This window comes from Crassostrea angulata, chromosome 2 (assembly GCF_025612915.1).
Source record: "Crassostrea angulata isolate pt1a10 chromosome 2, ASM2561291v2, whole genome shotgun sequence".
Lineage (NCBI taxonomy): Eukaryota > Metazoa > Mollusca > Bivalvia > Ostreida > Ostreidae > Magallana > Magallana angulata.
The window spans coordinates 68,000,009-68,021,361 of record NC_069112.1 but is presented as its reverse complement, the minus strand read 5'-3'; the positions used below and the strand labels follow the sequence as shown (position 1 = coordinate 68,021,361).

Genomic DNA, 21,353 nt, shown 5'->3' with positions numbered 1-21,353 from the left:
TTTTGATATTTTATTAAATAAGGGTAGGTACAGGCATCCGATAACTTGTTCCAAAAAAGGAGAACACGTGCATGTGTGCGCGCTTGTGGTCAATTGACCAATCACTGCCACCGAGAGCTTTCTTAATCGCATTTGAACAGTATAAAACTCGAAGATGGGGAGAACGATCGTTACTGAGCTCAAATTATCGTTATGGACTCAACAACCGAACTAGACACAGACATAGATGAGCAAGAGAGTTTTCATTTGCATATTGAGGAAACGCCGGATGCTGATGATCATCGACTTTCGCCCATTGAATCGGAATCGGGATCTGAAAGCATTCTCTCCGCACCCAGATCAAAGAAAAAGGTAAGAATGCATTGTATCATCACTAGCCTTATGATAGGTCTTCTGTTTATTTTGTGGCAGTTTATTTAGATTTCTCTCTCTATATATATGAAACTTCATTGACGGGAGGTGTCACTTCCCTCTGGTTCGACCCCCCCCCCCCCCCGATATTTCATATCATATTGGTTTAATGCGCGGATCCAGAAAATTTTCCGGTTTTTTTTTGGGGGGGGAGGGAATTCTGACGCTTATTTGAGTTTGCCTTGGGGGGGGGGGGGGCTGGTGTTTGAGGTATAATGGTTTTATGCGCGGATCCAGAACATTTTTCCGGGTTTTTTTCTCTCACGCTTATTTAAGTGGTGGGGGGGGGGGGTGTATGAGGTATATTTTGGGTAATTTAAAAACATCTCTGGTGCTATGTCCCGTGACTCCTGCCTGTAATCAATTTATATACATACAGACTTTGTGTTATACATTAAAAGAAAGATATCTATTGTAAAACTTGTACGCTTCTTAAGATAAAACTGTTATACATGTATATGCAGAACACCAAGTCTTAAGAATTATTTTTGCCATTGAATTATTTTAACATTGTATTGAAGTCCATATGCAGCTATTACATTTGAGTTCATATACACTGTGTTTTGAAATTTGATTGATTTAAGAAATGAAGATAATAATTTTTTTATTGATCGACGTATCAAAGAAAAAATTGACCGGAAAACTGCATCAATGCGCGTAGTAGTTGGTTTCCCGAAAATAAAAGTATGGGATGAGGCGGGGCTGCATGTTCCCCCACCCTTACCCCTTTGCTACTTGCTTGCTTTAGTATTAGCTCTAAAATTGCAGAAACTGTCATGATATTCTAATTCCATGATTTAAATATTTTGCATTAAATTGTGAGAATATAAAATGTTGAATTTTTATCAAATTTTCAATTACCTGGTAGTTTACAATTGTCTGATAAATAGAAGCGAGGTTATAAAATCTGCGAGATGTGCCTCTTGAGATTTAACGCAGATATTTACATTCCTTGCATTTAAGAAGGAATCTACAGTATTTATAAATCTTGACATGAATAATTTATTTTTGGAGATAACATTTTCTGTGTCTTCTTTTGCAGAAATTTCAAGAACAAACGCCTACCCTCAGAAGGTCACCAAGGAAACATGTACTTATTCATAAGTCACTATCACAAGTAAGGATCTATCATAATGCACATGTACTTAATTCACTTGATGCCCAGTATGTACATATCATGATAATATTTATCATGATTTATTTATTTCTACTCGTGAATATTTTAAATGCATTTAAGAAGCAAATCACAATAGAAAAAATACGGTATAAATTGTCAATCACATCAATAGTATTAATAACACGCACCTTTGATTAACATGATTATCTTGATATTAAAAGATTTTTGCTTTATTTCTAGCAGTCAACAGACAAAAACCCAAAGGCCAGTAATGTACAGACTAGGAGACTATTACTGCCATCAGATTCATATTCTGACAGCAATGATCTGTCTATTTACATGGTATGTAAAAATATTTATTGACACCCATTATCTTTATTATGCACAAACCATCTCTTTATCTAATTACCATGCATCTGGTTGCATGTTGGAAAATCCAAAAATATAGACATAGACTTTGTTTTTGATATCAGTTTTTAAACAGTTGTGATGAAGAAATGGGGAGTTGATCTTGATGTACCGGTATAATGAAACATCAACAAAAGTCTGACTTTCAGTACTTTGTATCAATATTTTGATTTTGTCTCAACAGAGCTCTCCTGGTCCTTTACCTCCCCTTAGAAAATCCCCAAGAAAGAGGACATCTAAATGCAAAAAATCACAAGTAAGAGGCTTTCAGGAACAACAGAACTTAAACAATTTCCTGTACTTATTGATACAATCCTCATATGAATAGTTTCTATTTCAAGCATTAGCCAAGCATATACATGTTTATTATTTAAAAGATATAGAATATGGCTACATTATTTAAATACATGTATCAACTTTCAAATAGCACAACAATTTACTTATCATCATATGTTTGGATAATGCTATAACATACTAAATAATTCTCAATATTTTGTAAATTTTCATTTTTATCTCTTACTTTTTAAATCCAACAGTTAAAAGAGAAAACCCCACAAGCCAGGAATGTGGTTCAAATTGGAAGAGTACCAATGCCATCAGATTCTGACAGCAGTGATATCGATGCACCTTGTGGAAATCAAATGGTAAATAAATTACATATTTATTATTGATATTTGTTTCAGGAAGGGGTAACCCTATTAAACATTTATTGCACGAATGTTTGGGAGACAAAGATTTATTACCACAAATAAATTTTTCTTCGAATTCTGAGTAGACCATCATGATCATAATGCCCAAACAATCATGCAGTTTATCATTTTTTAGTTTAATTACTGGTACGTAATGGGCTGGAAGCTCAAGAGAGCTCTTGTCTGGCATCTGTCCGTGGCTCCTTTTATATACATCTGTATTAAACAATTGTTATTGAATTTATGTTTGTTTCGTTTTATTCTGGAATTCGGAAATCACCAACTAGAAAGTCCCCAAGAAAAAGGACAACGTTAACTCCTGCTTCAAATCAAAGTCAAACAGGCAGAAATTTGGTAGGTATCCTTTCAGCTAAAACCAGGATACCCAATAAATGGAGAAAGTATCATAATTCATTATTGTGGTGGTACAAGCATTCTTATCAAAAATGTATTTATGTGGGTTTTTTTTTTATATAAATGCAGGGTTCAAGAACCCAAAGAAATGATATGACTCAACAACCAAATGTGCATGTAACACCTGGTGCAGAAATATCCAGTGGTAATATTCGTACTTTCATTTTTTTAAAGGGACAGGGGCTTAGGGGTAAAGTTGCTTTAATTTTACAAGATATCAAAATCCATTAGTGGATACTTTCATTTCACTTAATATTCTTTTTTATAGTCTGTGTAAAAAACAACTTTCTTTGTTAAAGGAAAATCACTTAAGCAACAACTTCAAGAAATCATTGGAAACCAAAAGGAAATGATGCAGGGGATCACAAGCTTGAAAAAAGACGTTTCAACCATTAAAGGAGAGATGGAAAAAAGAAAAGCAAATGAACCTGTAGAGATTCCAAGTAAAATAAGAGTAAGTCATACTATTTTTTATAGATTTTATATGTGATAATTTCAATTAATGTTTTTGTAACAGAAGTTTCGAAAAGTTTATAACAGAGTTAGAAGTTTCAATGTTGGTACAAAACAATACTCTAAGAATGACGTCATCATGCTCAAGGGGAGATATATTACGAACTGACTGTGTATGGATTATACACGGTCTTCATGTGACTGCTATTAACTAATGATTTCCTTACAATTTAGTAGGAGGTAAGATATATACAGATAACTTTGTTATCTCGAACTAGATGCATATGCGACCATTTAAAAACTTTGAGATATCCGAGTATTTGAGGGTAAAAAACTTGAAAAATAAGTGGTTGGGACTTAAAAATCACTTCGATAATTTCATGTATTCCAGATATCAGTGTTCGAGATATCGAAGTTCAACTGTACATGTACACTGAAGAGCATGACCAAGTATCTTAAGTATTCTGAATGCTTTCAGGTTGCAGTTAAAGATTTTTACACAAGTGGCCTTGAGAGAGACATGACATGGAATTTGAAAAAGAGGTATTACTAGATTAACTCTTGCCAGAATCCAAATGAAATTAAATGAAAATCTAAAAATCAGTTTCCCAAATATTTTGATATTTGCTCACAGGTATACAGATGAAGACAACTTTGAACTTACCAATTACATTAAAACAAGTGTGCAAGGAATTGCCCCAGATACCTCAGAGGAAGTTATACATGGTAAATTTTAAATGTCATTTATACATTTTTTTTAAAGTAAAATATCTATGATCTGTGAACACAACTGTTATATTAACAGGCAGTTGATATAAAATTAAAACCATAGACGAATTTGCAAAGTTGGTAGTGTAACCACAACTGTAAATATGAATGAGGTTATGTGCATGTATATGCATTTCGTGATGCAGTTATTTAATACGATTTATTTCTCAGTCAACTGAGAAGGTGAACCAGCTTACTGTGGCCTGATAACAAGATTGATTCAAAACTACTTGATTTTTTATATTGAGAACATTTCTTATTCATTAATTTCTTTTGCAGGTGCCATCAAAACATATTTCACCTCAAAGAAGGAGGCAGAAAACAGAATGTCAAAAAACAAGGCAGAAATTCACAAAAAGAGGCAGGCAACCTATGAGAGAAAAAAGGAGGTAATATTAGATTGAGAATGGTTTTAACATGTCATATTTCAACAGTTCAGATATTTCTAAATAATTTTTATTCTAATTATTGGGATTCTTTCTATTATGATTGTGTGATACGAGAAGCTGATTTAAGAGGCATATCAAGCTTTTTTGTTCTTTCTTTTTTCAAAAGAATTTAAACTATTTTAAAATTCATTATCTTTGTTCATCATTGCAGAAACTTAGACGTCGGCTGTCTGCCTTGGACAAGAAAACAAAATGGTCAAAGGACAAGAAGGAGCTTGTGCGTGGATTACTTTCCAGCAAGTCAGCACATAAGTACATGAGTAGCGACGAGGAAGGGGATGATGGCTTTATTTCCCACCCTTTTTCCTGGGAAAGTGAAAGCTTCCGGAGTGTTAAAGACAGTCTGGACAAAAAGTTCCTGGAGACTTGTCCAGTCAGGAGTAAAAGACTGCTTTCCAAAAGGACTCGTGGAAGTCTTAAGGATGAAGAACCTCCAACGCTTCCTGAACAGTTCATGTGGATTGTGTCTCCTTAAGGTTAACATCTGTAATTCAGGACTGGGAAAATTGTTCTAAATAGCCATCAGTTTGTTTGTTTTTTTGCATTGAATAAATGTCATCCTTTATGAACTCTATATATATATATATATATATATATATATATATATATATATATATATATATATATATATATCATGTCTCTACTGAAATAAAGAGTTATTATGATGATGTTTTAAATGGTGTTGTTGGTTTTTATTTCAAGCATTTTAATTTTCTAATGATTAAAGGCATTTATGTAATAAGCTTAAAAAGTACTATGAAAGCTTGAATGGTATTATCGCTAAATGAATTTTTAAAATTTAAAGTGTAAATCAAACTTTTCCATTAGATTTACAAAAGTAAAGATGTCTTTACAACTATATTTAATTATCATAACTTAAAAGTAAATTTCATAATTGAATTGTTGTAAAGCCAGTTTTACAAAACTGAAAGATTAGCTTTACTGGAAAAAAAATTGCTTTGTAAAATAGGCCATTACAATTCATTTACTTTTATGTAAAGTCAAGTAAAGATTACCTTTAACTTATTTGTCTTGGTTAAGTAAATTTTTGTAAATACAATTAAAGGTAATGTAAATATAAAATTTACAATATATTTACATGTATTGTAAAGCTGTTTTTTCATGCAGTGTTTTTCCTAAGTATCCAGAAGAATAATTTCTTTAATATTATTTTCAAAGCAGAAATGTGCATAGTGTTCAACTGGTCGGCAGCCGGGTCCTGCGATCATTAATACTTACGCTTTTCTCTTAAAAGTTTGCGCAGTATTCCTTTTCACTCTTGTTTGAATAAATGTTGTCTTTGAAATAATAGTTGTACAATATATAAATAGTGCCTGTTTGGGAGGGTAACAGTTGAAATTCACACCCCGAGAAAATCATTGTCAACCTCCGCTTCGCGTCGGTTGACAATTGTTTTTAGTGATGTCAATTTCAACTGTTACCCTCCCCAACATGCTCTATTTATTTTATTGTACTGAATGTCTTAATTTTAGAATTTTTTTTACTGCTTTTATATAGAAATGACGTGATTATAATGGCGAACCGTACGCGCATGTAACAATTCGTACTGTCGGTCCGTTGCCAAGCGTGTTGCTAACGCTGAAGGTAAGAGAACGGATTATCAACTCCGTCTAAATCAATCAGATTTCAGTATCTAACATGGAAGTATAATAATAAAACTTGTATAGTGCGAATACGGATATAGAAATATCCCAGGTATAGCGGTGGTATTTAGTTTATTTTATGGTGATTCCCTGGTAAAATTCCTAACACATGTTGTGGTTATAATGAATTTGGATATTACAAAGAACTATATATGATAAGAGTTAAATTTGGCCCCCATAATTCGCCATTTTTTAAGTGTTTTGGGTACAATAAAATGTTAACGAATTTTTTAGAAGAGTTGATATAAAATATATTTTTCATCTATTTATTTGATTTATTTGCACTCACTGGCAGTATATGACGTCAGAAGTGACGCCATTTCAATAATTCAATCAAAATCAGCCAAAAATTGACATTTTTCTTATCTATTTACGAATGGGAAATATAGAGCGCATGCTTGAACAAGGAAAATTTTTTTGTCACTTATTAGTCTTGGCTAGATACATCTCTGATTAAAATATTTTATTTGTTCAAGAATGCGCTCTATGCTTTCGGTAATTATGTACCAAAGAGGACGATGGACATTGGTTAATACCCAATACATGTAATCTGCAAAGCTTACCCAATCAATGTATTCTCGTGTGAAACGATGTCATGTACCCAATAAAGATACCCAATAATGTTTTGGACACAAAGTACCCAATGTATGCCTAAATGTTTGTCCATCTGTCCATAAACTTTTTACATTTTGAACATCTGTAGAACCACTGGGCCAACTTCAAACAAATTTGGCACAAAGCATTATTAGGCAAAGGGGATTCAAAGTTGTGAAAATTAAGGGCCACGCCATTGTTCAAGGGGAGATTATTAGAAATTACTGAAAAATGTTGAGAAATGTTCAAAAGTCTTCTTAAGAGCCATTAGGCCAGGAAAGCTGAAACTAGTGTTAAAGCATGATCAGGTAGTGTAAATTCAAAGTTGTGAAAACCATGACCCCGGGCGTAGGTTGGGGCCACAATAGGGGGTCGAAATTTTACACGGGAATATATAGATTAAATCTTTAAAAATCTTCTTCTCATACACCTATCGGCCAGGAACGCTGACACTTCTGTGAAAGCAGGTAATGTAGATACAAAGTTGTGAAAATAATGATCCCCAGTGGTAAGGTTGGGCCACAATAGGGGGGTCAAAGTTTTACATAGGAATATGTAGAGTAAATCTTTTAAAATGTTTCTTAGAAACTAATCAGCAAAATAATCCTTTATAATTGTTAAGACTTTGGTCCCAGGACAATTATTTGGACTTACAGGTTTAGAGTTTGATGTAGGTTTATATCCCATATATAAACAATTGTTAAGGATCTTTTTGAGAACTGAAATACTCAACTTGTGATATGACTATAAATTCATCCTGTTAGAAAAGGGACTAATGATTATAAACATAAGAATATTCAGGGGGAAATTTGATTTTATTTGTACAGTATCTACATGTATTAGTGTACATTGTCCTGATGGTTTGTAAAATGACTCAATTAAGCTGATTATTATACCTATTGTTCCTAAGGTGAGCGATGTGGCCCATGGGCCTCTTGTTTATTTTAGTTTTTTTTTTAGAAAAAAAGCCTGAGAATCGAAATTATCATATAATAATCATATAAAAAAAGTTCTTTACTCTTTGCGTTATTTGGAATTTTATCACCAGGGGTAGGTTCCAAACAAACAGTATTTTTTCTTTTGGTCCTAGCTTTGTAGTGGGATATATGTCTGTTGCATAGGAAATGCTTTTATACGTTTTTCTTTTTGACAGGCTGACGGTAGATCACTGAGGATTCTCTTCCAAGGTGCAGGGGAAACGAGAAAAAAAGCAGCAGTGCCAAACAGCGACCAGAACAATTGGTGGAAAACAACGAGGAAAATCAATCGAGCTGTGGATCACAGTCAGTTTTCGTCTTGAGCAACGAATAAGAACTTCGGTCAGCATGTGAGAAGGCCAGAAATGTGAAACTTTCAAGATCCAATATGGATGTGTGGTGTACACTCTTTGTGAAAGAGGTTCAATGCTGCCAAAAACTTAGTAACATTCAGAGGACCCAGGCGGAAACCAACCTGAAACTGAACAGAATCCTGGAACTAATTGAAACGCCACCACAGGAGATAAGCGGTCTCAGTGAATGTCTCAGGCAGCTCCAGACCCCAAGACCAACATCAGTTCCGGCTAATGAGGTTGCTCAGGAAACCCAACATAAGAGGCAGCCACTCAGTGCTATTCAGTTGTTCGAGAGAGAAAATGCCAGGGAGTTCCTACCCCTGCTGACCTGTTTCCTGAAGACCAGAAGAAACTGAGGAGGAATGTAGTGACCAGTCCATGCCAGCTAGACTGACCGACCTGGATGAAAAATTCCATCCCCTCTTCTCTGGACTTTGCAGTGACAAACAACTCCATCTTGATATCCTGCCCTGCAAACGCCACCATCATTGACGTAAAGTCTCCGAAAGATATTGTCCCAAGGAACTGTGAATTTCCTGTGGTCAATAACCAAGCTTTTGTTTAGTGAAAAAGAAATTATGACCAAAATGAATTTCAATGGGAAAAAGGGAAAGGCAAAGATGTCACCGAAACGACGCCAGAGCCTTGTACACTTGTACATATACAACTACAACTGATATTTTTTGATATACGACTACAAGTAACTAAGTTACTTATAACAAAATGATTTTGATTACTTAAAATAAGTATTAAATTAAGTAAATAAATAATCTGTATATATATTTAAGTAATTGCAGAAATAATGAGTAAAATAAATCATAAGTAATTGTATTAGTGGTATTTACTAATTACGATTCCAATTACTAAACGAGATTGCCTTTTACTTGCTATTCTGAGTAATTGTATTACTTAATATTTATAGTTTTTCTAAATTCAAATTCTTATTTTAAAATTGTATAGTAAAACTTTTTAGAGTGTATTGTAAACTGCTGATAAACACTCTGTCTCTTATCATCAACTTGACTTAAAATTCACATAGGTCCAAATGACACGAGCCGAAAAGATCAAGGATAGATAAAATAGAGCACCCATTCACGTTGTTTACAAAGTGAAAGTAGTTCACTAGTTGGTTTAAAATAACTTTTGGTTGTAGATATACTTACCGCTCGATGTAGGAAGTTTTGTTTCTAAAAGATCAAACAATTGTGCATTGTCAATATTCGATATGGATACAAAATAATCTGTTTTGCAGGCAGGTATATTTCATAAGCAAATTGAGTATGTAGGCCAAACTATCGCATGTGTCTCGTTGCAAATGTATTCATCCGCTAAAACCCAGACAATTGGTTTACAATAAGATATGAACATTTTCAAGGACATCAACCATTTTGTATCTGCCAACATGTTTTATTGACGTACAGTTCTGCTCCAAATTAAGGTATGTCAGCTATTTATCTTCAAACACATAAGAAAACTTTGCACTCGTTTGAGTGGTGTGGCTCCTTAAAATCGGCAACTTCCGGACGTACGATCCCTAGATGGCTTTCGAGCTTCGCAAATAAATTTATTTGTTATCGGGCACAGTTTCCAAAATAAATGTAAGCGATTAATTAATTTTGTTATTTTGTTGCTATATTACAGCTAGTTTTGTTGAGCATTATAGACACGGTAGATCAATGCACGTGGTGTTGATTTATTTGTAAACAACCATACCATAGTTAATCTTGTTTCACACGGGAATTAAATTTAAAAAAGTTTTTTTTTTATTATAATTAGGTATTACTGTTAAAGTGTTACCCTCGTATACAAATAATGAACCCGGGAAAATTGTTCAAAGACTGTTTAAAGCAGAAATATACATGTAATTTATTTTTTAAACTTTGAAATTTCTTTTTTTTAACCATGATGAGCTATGATTCATTGTATTACAAATGCATCACTACGTATTTTATTAAGAAATATACTGAGTATACAATCAGATGGTGATGTTAAAATTGCATATAAAAATATATTGCATATTGTGGTATTTATGGACTTACTGTACGTTCGACCTAACTCAGACAGCGCATGCACGGATCTCTATCTCGTGGGTCGAGGACGGATGTGTCCCGGTGCATGGCGAGGGCTATTGTGAACTCTTGTTCATGAACCCATGTTTTATGTGTATTTGTATGTTGTCTGCTTGGCAATGAATACTATAATATATACGAATTTAGTTACACAAAACATTTTTATTCTGATAATTTTTGATATACGACTATTGGTACAGAAATTTAAATGAATGATACCTGTATTAAAGAAAATGTCAGTTAGAGGCCTTTGTGGGAGTTCCAGCCACTGAAATGTATAGCGAAGATTCTAAATTGTAGAAATCGTGACCCTCGGAATACAACTGGAGTCCCAGGCGGGGTTTAACATAGAACTACATTAGAAAAATGTTCAAAACAATTTTCTTAAGAATTCCTGCAACAAAAATGCCAATATTTACACTATATATATATATATATATATATATATATATATATATATATATATATATATATATATATATATATATATATATATAGTGAAGATTCTAAAGTGTAAATATCGTGACCCCCGGACAAAAAGTGGGGCCCCAGGAGGGGTTTAAAGTTTAACATATATAGGAAAATGTTTTTAAATCTTCTTCTCAAGAACTATAATGCAACAGTTTGGGATATTACTATGCATACATGTACATCCTTAAATAATGTAGATTGTAACTTGTAAAAATCGTGACTCTCGGACAAATATTAGGGCTGCAAGAGGGGTTCAAAATTTAAACAGTTTAAAAAATATGTAGGAAAGGTTTAAAAATGTTCTTCTCAAGAACTACAATGTTATAGTTTGTGAAATTACTATGCATGCATCCCTGAAATAAGTAGATTCTTAATTGGTAAACTCGTGACCCCTTGGACTAGTACTTGGGCCCAAAGAGGGCGTCAAAGTTTATTATAGAAATATAAAGGTTACGTGTTAAAAAATCTTTTTCTCGAGAACTACAATGCTTCAATTTGTGAGATTACTATCATGCATACAACCTTGGATAATGTAGGTTCGATAGTTTTAAAATAGTGACCCCTGGACTAATACTGGGATCCCAAGATGGGTTAAACGTTAACTGTAGAAGTATTTATGGAAAATGTTTAAACATCTTTTTCTCAAGAACTACAATGCTTCAATGTGTCGGATACAGATAACTACGTAAGCATCCTCAAATGGTGTAGATTCGAAAATTATAAAATCCGTGACGGGGGCCCCAAGAGGTGTCAAAAGTTTAACATAGAAATATAGAGGGAAATGTTTAAAAATCTTTTTCTATAGAACTATAATGCTTCAGCTTGTGAAATTACTATGCAAGCATCCTTAAAAAATGTAGATTCCAAATATATTAAGCTTTGGCACTGGACTAATACTGGGGCCCCAAGAGGGGCTCAACGTTTAACATAGAAATATATATTGAAAATGTTTTTAAAAAGTTTTTCTATAGAACTATGATGCTACAGTTTGTGGGATTACTAGATTACTATGCAAGGATCCTCAAATTGTGTAAACTCTAATGTAGTGGAACAAAGAGTTATCTTTCTTGATGTTGTTGTGTACAGTCTAAGAGTTATTACTCTGATGTGGAACTCTTCTACGTTCAGTTTTTTCAGGCTGTGTACGTGCAGTCCCGCCGCAGTGCTACACATTTTCATTCCTATGTTACTAATTATGTTGTTAAAGCCAACCATAAACATCGGACCAATACTGGGGCCCAGAAAGAGGTTCATTGTTTAAAATAGAAAAAGCATATAGTACAAAATAGAATGTTACAAGGAACTGCTGTCCAGGTGAGCGATGTGGCCCATGGGCCTCTTGTTTATTGTACTTTTGTTGTAGTACACATATCTTATCATGGCAGTTGTATTTTTGTACTGGCAAATTTGTTTATACTGATTATGCATTTACGCGTATTTATACAATGCCTATAAACAATGTAGTTTTCAGCTATTAAACTATACTATCTAGAATATTACGTAAATATGATTGGTATTGTTAAGTCAACTTGCTTAACTGTAGACATGATTTTTGGAAAAAATCGATAAAACTCTCATACATTTGTAAATACATTAAAAATTAAGAATCGATTGAAGAATTGTGTATTTTATTGAACAAATTTGTATTTTATTTGACATGAGTTCATTGTTAGTTAGCTCTCAATTTCACAAGCAAAACAAGTCATCCTATTAACTTCTGGATTTACAGCGTCCAATCTAAATCCATGATATGCATGCAATACAAGCGCTGTATTAAGAGCATTTTGTGCATTGTTGACCGACGTAGGAAAATAGGGTAGAGGGCTTCCATCATCAGTTATCCATTCAGAGTTAACAGAACTCCTAGAGCCCTGGATAGCAATATGAGAAAAACGTCCCTCAACTAAAAGAAGAAAAATATATATATAGAAGACAAATATTTAATAACCTTCACGATATTAATAGATCTATTAACTTAACAAGATAATTTCTTTTCCCTGCAGCCTTTGCCGAGTCAAAGCTTAAATCTAAGTTTCCTAAATCACATGACCTCCCGCCCCTATAAAAAACACCGATCATGAAATCATTCACATTGTTTAATATGTTTAAATCGAATAAAACATCGAATCTAGCTGAACTATATGATTGTAAAAAAAATGTGCACAGAGAGCAAATGTACTGAGCATCTAATAAAAAATAGAATCGGTTAAAAGATAGCAGCCGCTTGTTGACAATTTGTGTGGCAGTAGAACCAAAAAGTATTGAGGCTCTGGCATTGCCCAGTTCACATCAGAGCAAATTACATTAGGTCATAAATGTAATTGGATATTATTCATTCTCAATTGACAAATATATCACTTTTCACAATGGAAAATCGAGCTGCTGTGGGGTACTCCGATTATGATTTTCAATATAAATCTCATAGAATCCAGTGCATATATATGATATAATCCCACTTTCATTTGATATGAATAATGTGAGACAGTAGACTGTCGGACACTGTGTATTATTAAAACACCACTATAATACATAAACAAATGTCATCTGTTGATTCTTAGGATACAGAGGTAAATGGTCAGGGAAAAATTAACATCTAGTTTAATATCAAGGTAATGATTGATATATCCATTCATTATAAAGTGTAATATGGTGAAATTCCACCGAAAAGATATAAATACTAAGGGTGTAAAAAGTACAAAATTATTGGGTCTTTATTTTATAAGTTTAGAAGTTGTATTAACTATACCGATAAAAAAATGTCTATGTCCAACACAAATTTCTCAAAGATTAAACCTACCATAAAATGTGTTTCGAAAAAGACAGGAAAGAAAGGAAAACTACGTTGTATTTTACGGATTAATCTTATTTTTCGCAGGATTATCTAAAGGAAAAATCTAGTTTAAAAAATGGTGAAAATGGCAGAGACCTCCTCGTACAGTTTTTAAGAAAGGAACTTAATATTTTGCAGATCAATTGCACATATAACATAAATATGCATACTACTTGAATTTCAGTTTATGATATTTTTGAAAAAAATGCCAGCTGTTGAACTAAGTCATTTTCTCGCAGAATATTGAATATAGGGTACCCCTATTGTACGGATAACTCCTCCTACTGTTTACAAGATAGGAAGTTGATGTTTTGCTGATCAATTGTACACATACCAGGCATGTGCATATTACTTAGATTTTGATTTTTTACAATTTATGAAAAGAATGCTACCTGTTGAACTTAGTTATTTTTTGTCAAGATACAGCATGTAGAGCACTCCATATCTCTGGATAGGTTGTGTTTATCAATTCAGGGTTAACAAATGCATTATTGGCGCTGTTTACATTAAAAAAAATACCGGTTTGCTGTCACACTGACAGCTTTTCACTTGTTAGCTTTTATTTCCTTACCAATAAATCAAAAAAATTAAAGGAATAGAACGTACTCATCAATTTTATAACTTCGTCTGTCTCCTCCTTCGAGTTCAACAAAAGAAGTGCTCCTCCATCATCGGAACAACGCTCCTTTGCATAATTGTGGGAAATTAAGTTGCTCTCTCTCAAAATGATATAACATCCAAGGAGTGGATTATTACTATAATTCGTTGGACATGAAGCTGAGGAAAAAGAAGTATAAACATACATGAATAATAAGTCTTTTAGATACTAGTATTGGCGATTAAATCTTAATAAAATTAAGTAATTGAATAAAGTTTTCTTTAAAGAAAAAGATTAAAAACAATTTCTTTTTCTAAAAAATGAAACCAAGTCCAACTGAAAAGAGCTTTTTAGGAAGTATATGTAGCTGGCAAAAAACTATTAACATGAATTATTTTAGTGTACGGATTTTGATATGAACAAAATAGTATTGTATTGTATATTGGTCCACTGTTGTACAGCTCACGGACATACACAAGACAATCAATATACACAAGACAATTAATATACACATGTTCATATACATATTAACGGTTCATTGGGAAAAGAAAACAAGTTTAAACAATTAATTTTTGATAACAAATGCATTCTGAATATATTTGCCTATATTGCACAAATCTTTTACATTTCGTGTTGACAATAAGTGAATTAATTTAAAGACAGAGGGTTTAAAATAGTAAAACTTCTTATAGGATTTTCTTTAAACTTACAATAAAAGGGACATAACACAGTTAAAGAAAACCTTGCGAGTGTCAGTTCCCCGAAAGCAAATCTATTTCCCGATGCTAAGCTGAGGGAAATAAACTTCTCCTAATAGAATCTAATAATGTACTTTACCTGTCCAGTTTTCTAAGTGCATTATACTGCACAGCTACAGGTGACACATTAGACAGGTGTAAATTAATAGATTCATTCATTATTACGAGTGTGGGATAGTGAAATTCCACCGAGGGGAGAAGATTCACGGTCTGGGACGAGGCTCTGCCGAGCCCTAGACCGTGAATCTTTGCCCCGTGGTGGAATTTCACCATCCAACACGAGTATATAATAAATGATTAATTTTTTCGCATTATTTTACATGAAATCACGATGTCTGACATCTTTTTGTTACGACCTTCAAAAGATTACTCTCAGTTTATCCCTCCGCGTGCTTGAAATAGAGCTAGTCAAAACAATTACTTAGTGGATAATATAAATCAATCATTTTGCATCTCCCTACAGCAGACAACGTTTGTTTACGTTCTAAAGCGGCGCAATAATACACAGTGTAAGACAGAAAAATATCACACTGCTGTCTCACACTGGACAAACCGATCTCACACCGGTGATAATGCAAGAAAACCTGGGGAAAAATAATCAAGATGACGCTTTGGTCTTTAAATAATTGCGACGGGAGTCCTTGGTTACCTTAGTGAGGGCCGTTATCTTTATCGAATAGACTTGTTGCACTATTGTTAATATACATGAAGTATAATTAGGCTAACATCTTAGAGTTAGCTATTGCTATCACAAAGTGTTTTATCTAATATATTTCAGAGAGATTGTATATTTGATATGAGAAATGTTATGAAAGAAGTATAAATTTACCTGAGTCACTTGAAATTTTACAGCAAATTCCTTCGTCGACGCATCCGTATGATTTCTGACAATCATCGCTTGATTCACATGGTTTTCCAGTTAGACAGTCACGTTGCTTCTTGTTAATAGTGTACAAATATATAACTTGATACAATATTTCAAAGTTCAAGTAAAAAAAGAAACAATACCTAAATTATCTACTCCAGTTATTTTTGACTAGTCACAACATTTAATTGAGTGCGTTACATGTAGTTTAATTCGATACGCAAGAGCATGCTCTTCGTATGAACTGTTTCTAAGGCGAGGCAAGCTACTGGCAAACAAGTTGATAAAACAGGACTATCATCAGCTATCTTTTTGTAAGTTCTATGGTCGATACAACGACCTTGTCAGCAAATACAATCTAACACTGGGTCGCATGCTGACTGGCTTTTTTCATACTATTTGTTAGACCATGATTAATCACCTAATTGTTTACGGACTTTTCCAGGTTTTTCCCCGATTACGTCAAAGAACACACGGCGGGAGTGACCGGTCAGAAGTGAATGCTCACTCCTCCTAGGCACCTGATCATTCCTCTATCTTTTTGAGGTGCGTGTTGCTCTTCTTTGAATTTGTATTTCGTTTTATGGAATTATGAGAAGGTTGACGGTTTGTTATTGTCATTTTTTCATAGAAGAAACAAATGTTTAACTTCAACTTATACGATACGTATAGGTTGAAGGTTAAAGTTGATGTTTGCGTTACATGTAGATAGAATTGTACATGTTTGAGTCGATTTTTTTGGTTATATGTAGGTAGAATACATCCAGGTTTAAGTTGATGTCTGCGTTACATGACGGTATAACACATACAGGTGAGTGTTGATTTTTTTAATTGCATGTAATTAAAAGCATATATATTTTAGTTGAAGTTTTCTGTTACATGTACGTATAATATATTCAGGTTTAGGTTGATTTATAGGTCACATGTAGGTAGATTACATACAGGTCAAGGTTGATTTATACGTCACATTAAGGTATACTACAATCAGGTTTAAGTTGATTTATAGCTTACATGTAGGTAGATAACATTCAGGTTTGAGTTGATTTATTCGGTACATGTAGGTAAATTACATTCAGATTTAGGTGATTAGGGTGGTATCATGTAGGTAGATTACATACAGGGTTAGGTTGATTTACACGTCACATGTAGGTAGAATACATTCTGGTTTAGGTTGATTCATAGGTAACATGTAGGTAGATTACATACAGGTTTATGCTTATTTATAGGTTACATGAAGGTAGATTACATACAGGTTTTGGTTGATTTATAGGTTACATGTAGGTAAACTTCATTCAGATTTAGGTGATTAGGGTGGTATCATGTAGGTAGAACACATTCAGGTTTAGGTTGATTTAAAGGTTACATGTAGGTAGATTACATACAGGTTTAGGTTGATTTACACGTCACATGTAGGTAGAATACATTCTGGTTTAGGTTGATTTATAGGTAACATGTAGGTAGATTACATACAGGTTTATGCTTATTTATAGGTTACATGTAGGGAGATTACATACAGGTTTATGCTTATTTATAGGTTACATGAAGGTAGATTACATACAGGTTTTGGTTGATTTATAGGTTACATGCAGGTAGATTACATTCAGGTGTAAATTGATGTATAGGTTACATGTAGGTTGATCACTGAGGTTTAGGTTGATTTATACGTTGTATGAAGGTAGATTACATACAGGTTTATGTTATTTTGTACGTTACATGTAGGTAGAATACATTCAGTTTTATGTTCATTAATACGTTACACGTACGTAGAATACATTCATATTTATGTTAATTTATACGTTACATGTAGGTAGAATACATTCAGTTTTAGGTTGATTTCTACGTTACATGTTTGAAAAGTCCTTACATTCGATTAACATTGGTTACATGTATGTAAATATCATTCAAGTCTATGTTGATTAATAGGTTACATTCAGGTTTAGATTGATTTATAGGTTACATGTAGGTATAATACATACAGGTTTAGGGTGATTTAAATGTTACATGTAGGTAGATAACATTTACATACAGATGTAAATTGATGTAGATAACATGTACATACAGATGTAAATTGATGTATAGGTTACATGTAGGTTGATTACATTCAGGTTTAGGTTGATTTATACGTTCAATGATGGTAGAGAACATACAGGTTTAGGTGAATTTATAGGTTAAAGGTTGGTAGATTACATTCAGGTTTAGGTTGATTTATAAGTTACATGTAGGTAAATTACATACAGGTTTTATTTGATTAGTAAGTCACATGTAGGTAGATTACATACAGGTTTAGGTTGATTTATAAGTTACATGTAGGTAAATTACATACATGTTTAGGTTGATTTATAAGTTACATGTAGGTCAATTACATACAGGTTTTGGTTGATTAGTAAGTCACATGTGGGTAGATTACATACAGGTTTAGATTGATTTATAAATTACATGTAGGTAGATTACATTCAGGTTTAGGTTCTAAATATAGGTTACATATAGGTAGAATACATACAGGTTTAGGTTGATAAAAAAGGTTACATGTAGGTAGATTACATACAGGTTTTGGTTGATTAATAAGTTACATGTAGGTAGATTATTTACAGGTTTAAGATGATTTATAAGGTTACATGTAGGTAGATTACATTCAGGGTTAGGATGATTTAAATGTTACATGTAGGTAGATAACATGTACATAGAGATGTAAATTGATGTATAGGTTACATGTAGGTTGATTACATTCAGGTTTAGGTTGATTTATAGGTTACATGTAGGTAGAATACATACAGGTTTAGGATGATTTATAAGGTTACATGTAGGTAGATTACATACAGGTTTAGGTTGATTTATAAGTTACATGTAGGTAGATTACATTCAGGTTTAAGTTGATTTATATGTTAAATGTAGGTCGATTACATGTAAATACAAATGTAAATTGATGTATAGGATACAGGTAGGTTGATTAGATTCAGGTTTAGTTTAATTAATACGCTGTATGGAGTTAGATTACATACAGCTTTAGGTCGATCTATAGGTTACATGGAGGTAGATTACATACAGGTTTTGGCTGATTTTTAAGTTACATGTAGATAGACTGCATACAGGTTTATGTTGATATATAGGTTACATGTATGTAGATTATACTCAGGTTAAGGTTGAGTTATAAGTCGCATGTAGGTAGATTACATACATGTTTTGGTTGATTTATAGATCACATGAGGTAGATTACATACCGGTTTAGGTTGATTAATAAGTTACATGAAGGTAGATTACATACAGGTTTAGGTTGATTAATAAGTTACATGTAGGTAGATTAAATACAGGTTTATGTTGATTTATCAGTTACATGTAGGTAGATTACATACTGGTTTATGTTGATTTATAAGTTACATGAATGAAAAGTCCTTACATTCGATAAGCATTGATTTATTGGTTACATGTATGTATATATCATTAATGTTTAGGTTGATTTATAGGTAACATTCAGGTTAAGGTTGATTTATAGGTTACATTCGGGTTAAGGTTGATTTATAGGTTACATATAGGTAGAATACCTAAAGGTTTAGGTTGATATAAAGGTTACATGTAGGTAGATTACATACAGGTTTTGGTTGATTTATAAGTTACATGTAGGTGTATGACATACAGGTTTATGTTGATTTATAGGTTACATGTTTGTAGATTACATCCAGGTTTAGGTTGATTTTTAAGTCGCATATAGGTAGATTACATACAGGTTTAGGTTGATTTATAGGTTACATGTAGGTAGATTACATACAGGTTTAGGATGATTTATAAGGTTACATGTAGGTAGATTACATACAGGTTTTGGTTGATTTATAGGTCACATGAGGTAGATTACATACCGGTTTTGGTTGATATATAAGTTACATGTAGGTATATTACATACAGGTCTAATTTGATTAATAGATTACATGTAGGTAGATTACATACAGGTCTAGGTTGATTTATAGGTTACATGTAGGTAGATTACATACAAGTTTTAGTTTCATTTTAAGTTATATGTTGGTAGATTTCATACAGGTTTATGTTGATTTATAAGTTACATGTAGGTAGATTATATACAGGTTTTGGTTGATTTATAAGTTACATGGATGTAGATTACATACACGTTTATTTTGATTTATAGGTTACATATAGGTAGATTACATACAGGTTTGTATTGGTGTAGTAGTTACATGTAGGTAGATTACATATAGGTTTATGTTGACTTACAGGTTACATGTTGGTAGATTACATACATGTTTATGTTGATGTATGGGTTACATATAGGTAGAGTACATACAGGTGTAGGTTGGTTTTTGTTACAGCATACACTTTGGTCGTCGTCCGTTGTGATACATTGATGACCAGGATCTGGACATTGACCAATGTCATCACATAGTCCGTGGGAACGTTGGTTGTGTGGACACAATCTCTCTACATGGAATAATGGGTTATTAAGATCGGGGTTTATTGCATTTTGTCCCATAATTTATCACATTTTAATTCATAGTTTGCTTTCCGCGTTTCAGTAAGTATTTACGTTTCCTTGATCACTACACATGATGTAAATACGCTACTGTTGAATGTGTGCCCGGTGACTTGTTTTTCAGAAATGTTTTGATTGCAGTACTGTAAACCAAGTTTTAATCGCGGCGATTTTATTTCGCGATCAACTGCCGATAAACTTGTTCGCGACGACTAATGTTCGCGACCAAGCCTTATCCAGAACTGTATTGTTTTAAAAAAAATAGACAATGCATTGGTTCGCGGTGAGGAATATCCGCAACGACAAGACTCTCGCTAACTTCGCGAAAAATTATCGCACGCGAATAAAGTTGGTTTACAGAATATTGTATTATGAAATTAACTTTCTGTATTATACTTCAATTTAGAAAATTAATAAACTTGTCAAATACTTAATGTCAAATATTACCTTTAGCCTGGCAGCAGTTTCCGTCAACACACTCATAGCCCTTTTGGCAAAAAGGTTGTTTAGACGCACATTTTCCAGAAGGATTACCAATTTCACAGACATCAGGTTTAGTCTGGAAACAGATTTACAGCCAGTATTTACAATAAACACAGCTTAAATATATTTCGAAAGAATATATATTTCAAAGTTGTTTCCCTTACCTGAGCAGCACAAACTAGTGTCCCAATGATAATCAAGAATTTCATGCTTTGACTTTGAATTATCTCCAAAAATCACAAACTTGGAAAAAATGGAAAGTACACATAATTAACACGTGTACATCTACTTTGTTATTGAACTAGGGACATTATAATTTATAATGCACGTTTGATACGCAGGTGTCTAATAGCTGTAAAAAAAGAGGTTCATAAAGGATAAAAATAAAAAGTGGGTTTTAAAATATTTTTGTCTTTTTAATGTACGAACTCCCTTTTTAATTGTGTAAGAATCACGTAAAGTATTTTTCTATTAAATCACTAAAACAAATGTTTAATTCATA

At 33.1% G+C, this 21,353-nt stretch overlaps 1 protein-coding gene, 1 long non-coding RNA gene and 1 pseudogene across 2 annotated transcripts; 2 read left to right on the top strand and 1 right to left on the bottom strand.

Annotated features, from left to right (window-relative positions):
- Positions 1-13: 13 nt before the first annotated feature.
- On the top strand, positions 14-5,269 carry LOC128173587 (uncharacterized). The gene is made up of 12 exons (XM_052839284.1): positions 14-351; positions 1,454-1,528; positions 1,769-1,870; positions 2,121-2,192; positions 2,473-2,580; positions 2,887-2,979; positions 3,109-3,184; positions 3,339-3,493; positions 3,971-4,035; positions 4,127-4,218; positions 4,540-4,649; positions 4,861-5,269. Exons 1-12 carry the CDS (start codon positions 193-195, stop codon positions 5,182-5,184), a joined length of 1,431 nt encoding a protein of 476 aa, XP_052695244.1. The 5' UTR covers positions 14-192; the 3' UTR covers positions 5,185-5,269.
- On the bottom strand, positions 1,898-2,852 carry LOC128173612 (uncharacterized). The gene is made up of 3 exons (XR_008242533.1): positions 2,771-2,852; positions 2,457-2,563; positions 1,898-2,172 (listed from the first exon to the last, which is right to left on the bottom strand). It is a non-coding gene; the product is annotated as an uncharacterized LOC128173612 (long non-coding RNA).
- Positions 5,270-6,368: 1,099 nt separating the features above from the next.
- LOC128174771 (uncharacterized) lies at positions 6,369-8,977 on the top strand (annotated as a pseudogene).
- The last annotated feature ends 12,376 nt before the right edge of the window (positions 8,978-21,353 follow it).

Bases quoted from the DNA above. Each gene is read 5' to 3' on its own strand.
- LOC128173587 (XM_052839284.1), top strand. From the start codon at position 193: ATGGACTCAACAACCGAACTAGACACAGACATAGATGAGCAAGAGAGT. The intron at 1,871-2,120 runs GTATGTAAAAAT...TTGTCTCAACAG, and splicing joins ATGATCTGTCTATTTACATG to AGCTCTCCTGGTCCTTTACC. The intron at 4,036-4,126 runs GTATTACTAGAT...ATTTGCTCACAG, and splicing joins ACATGGAATTTGAAAAAGAG to GTATACAGATGAAGACAACT.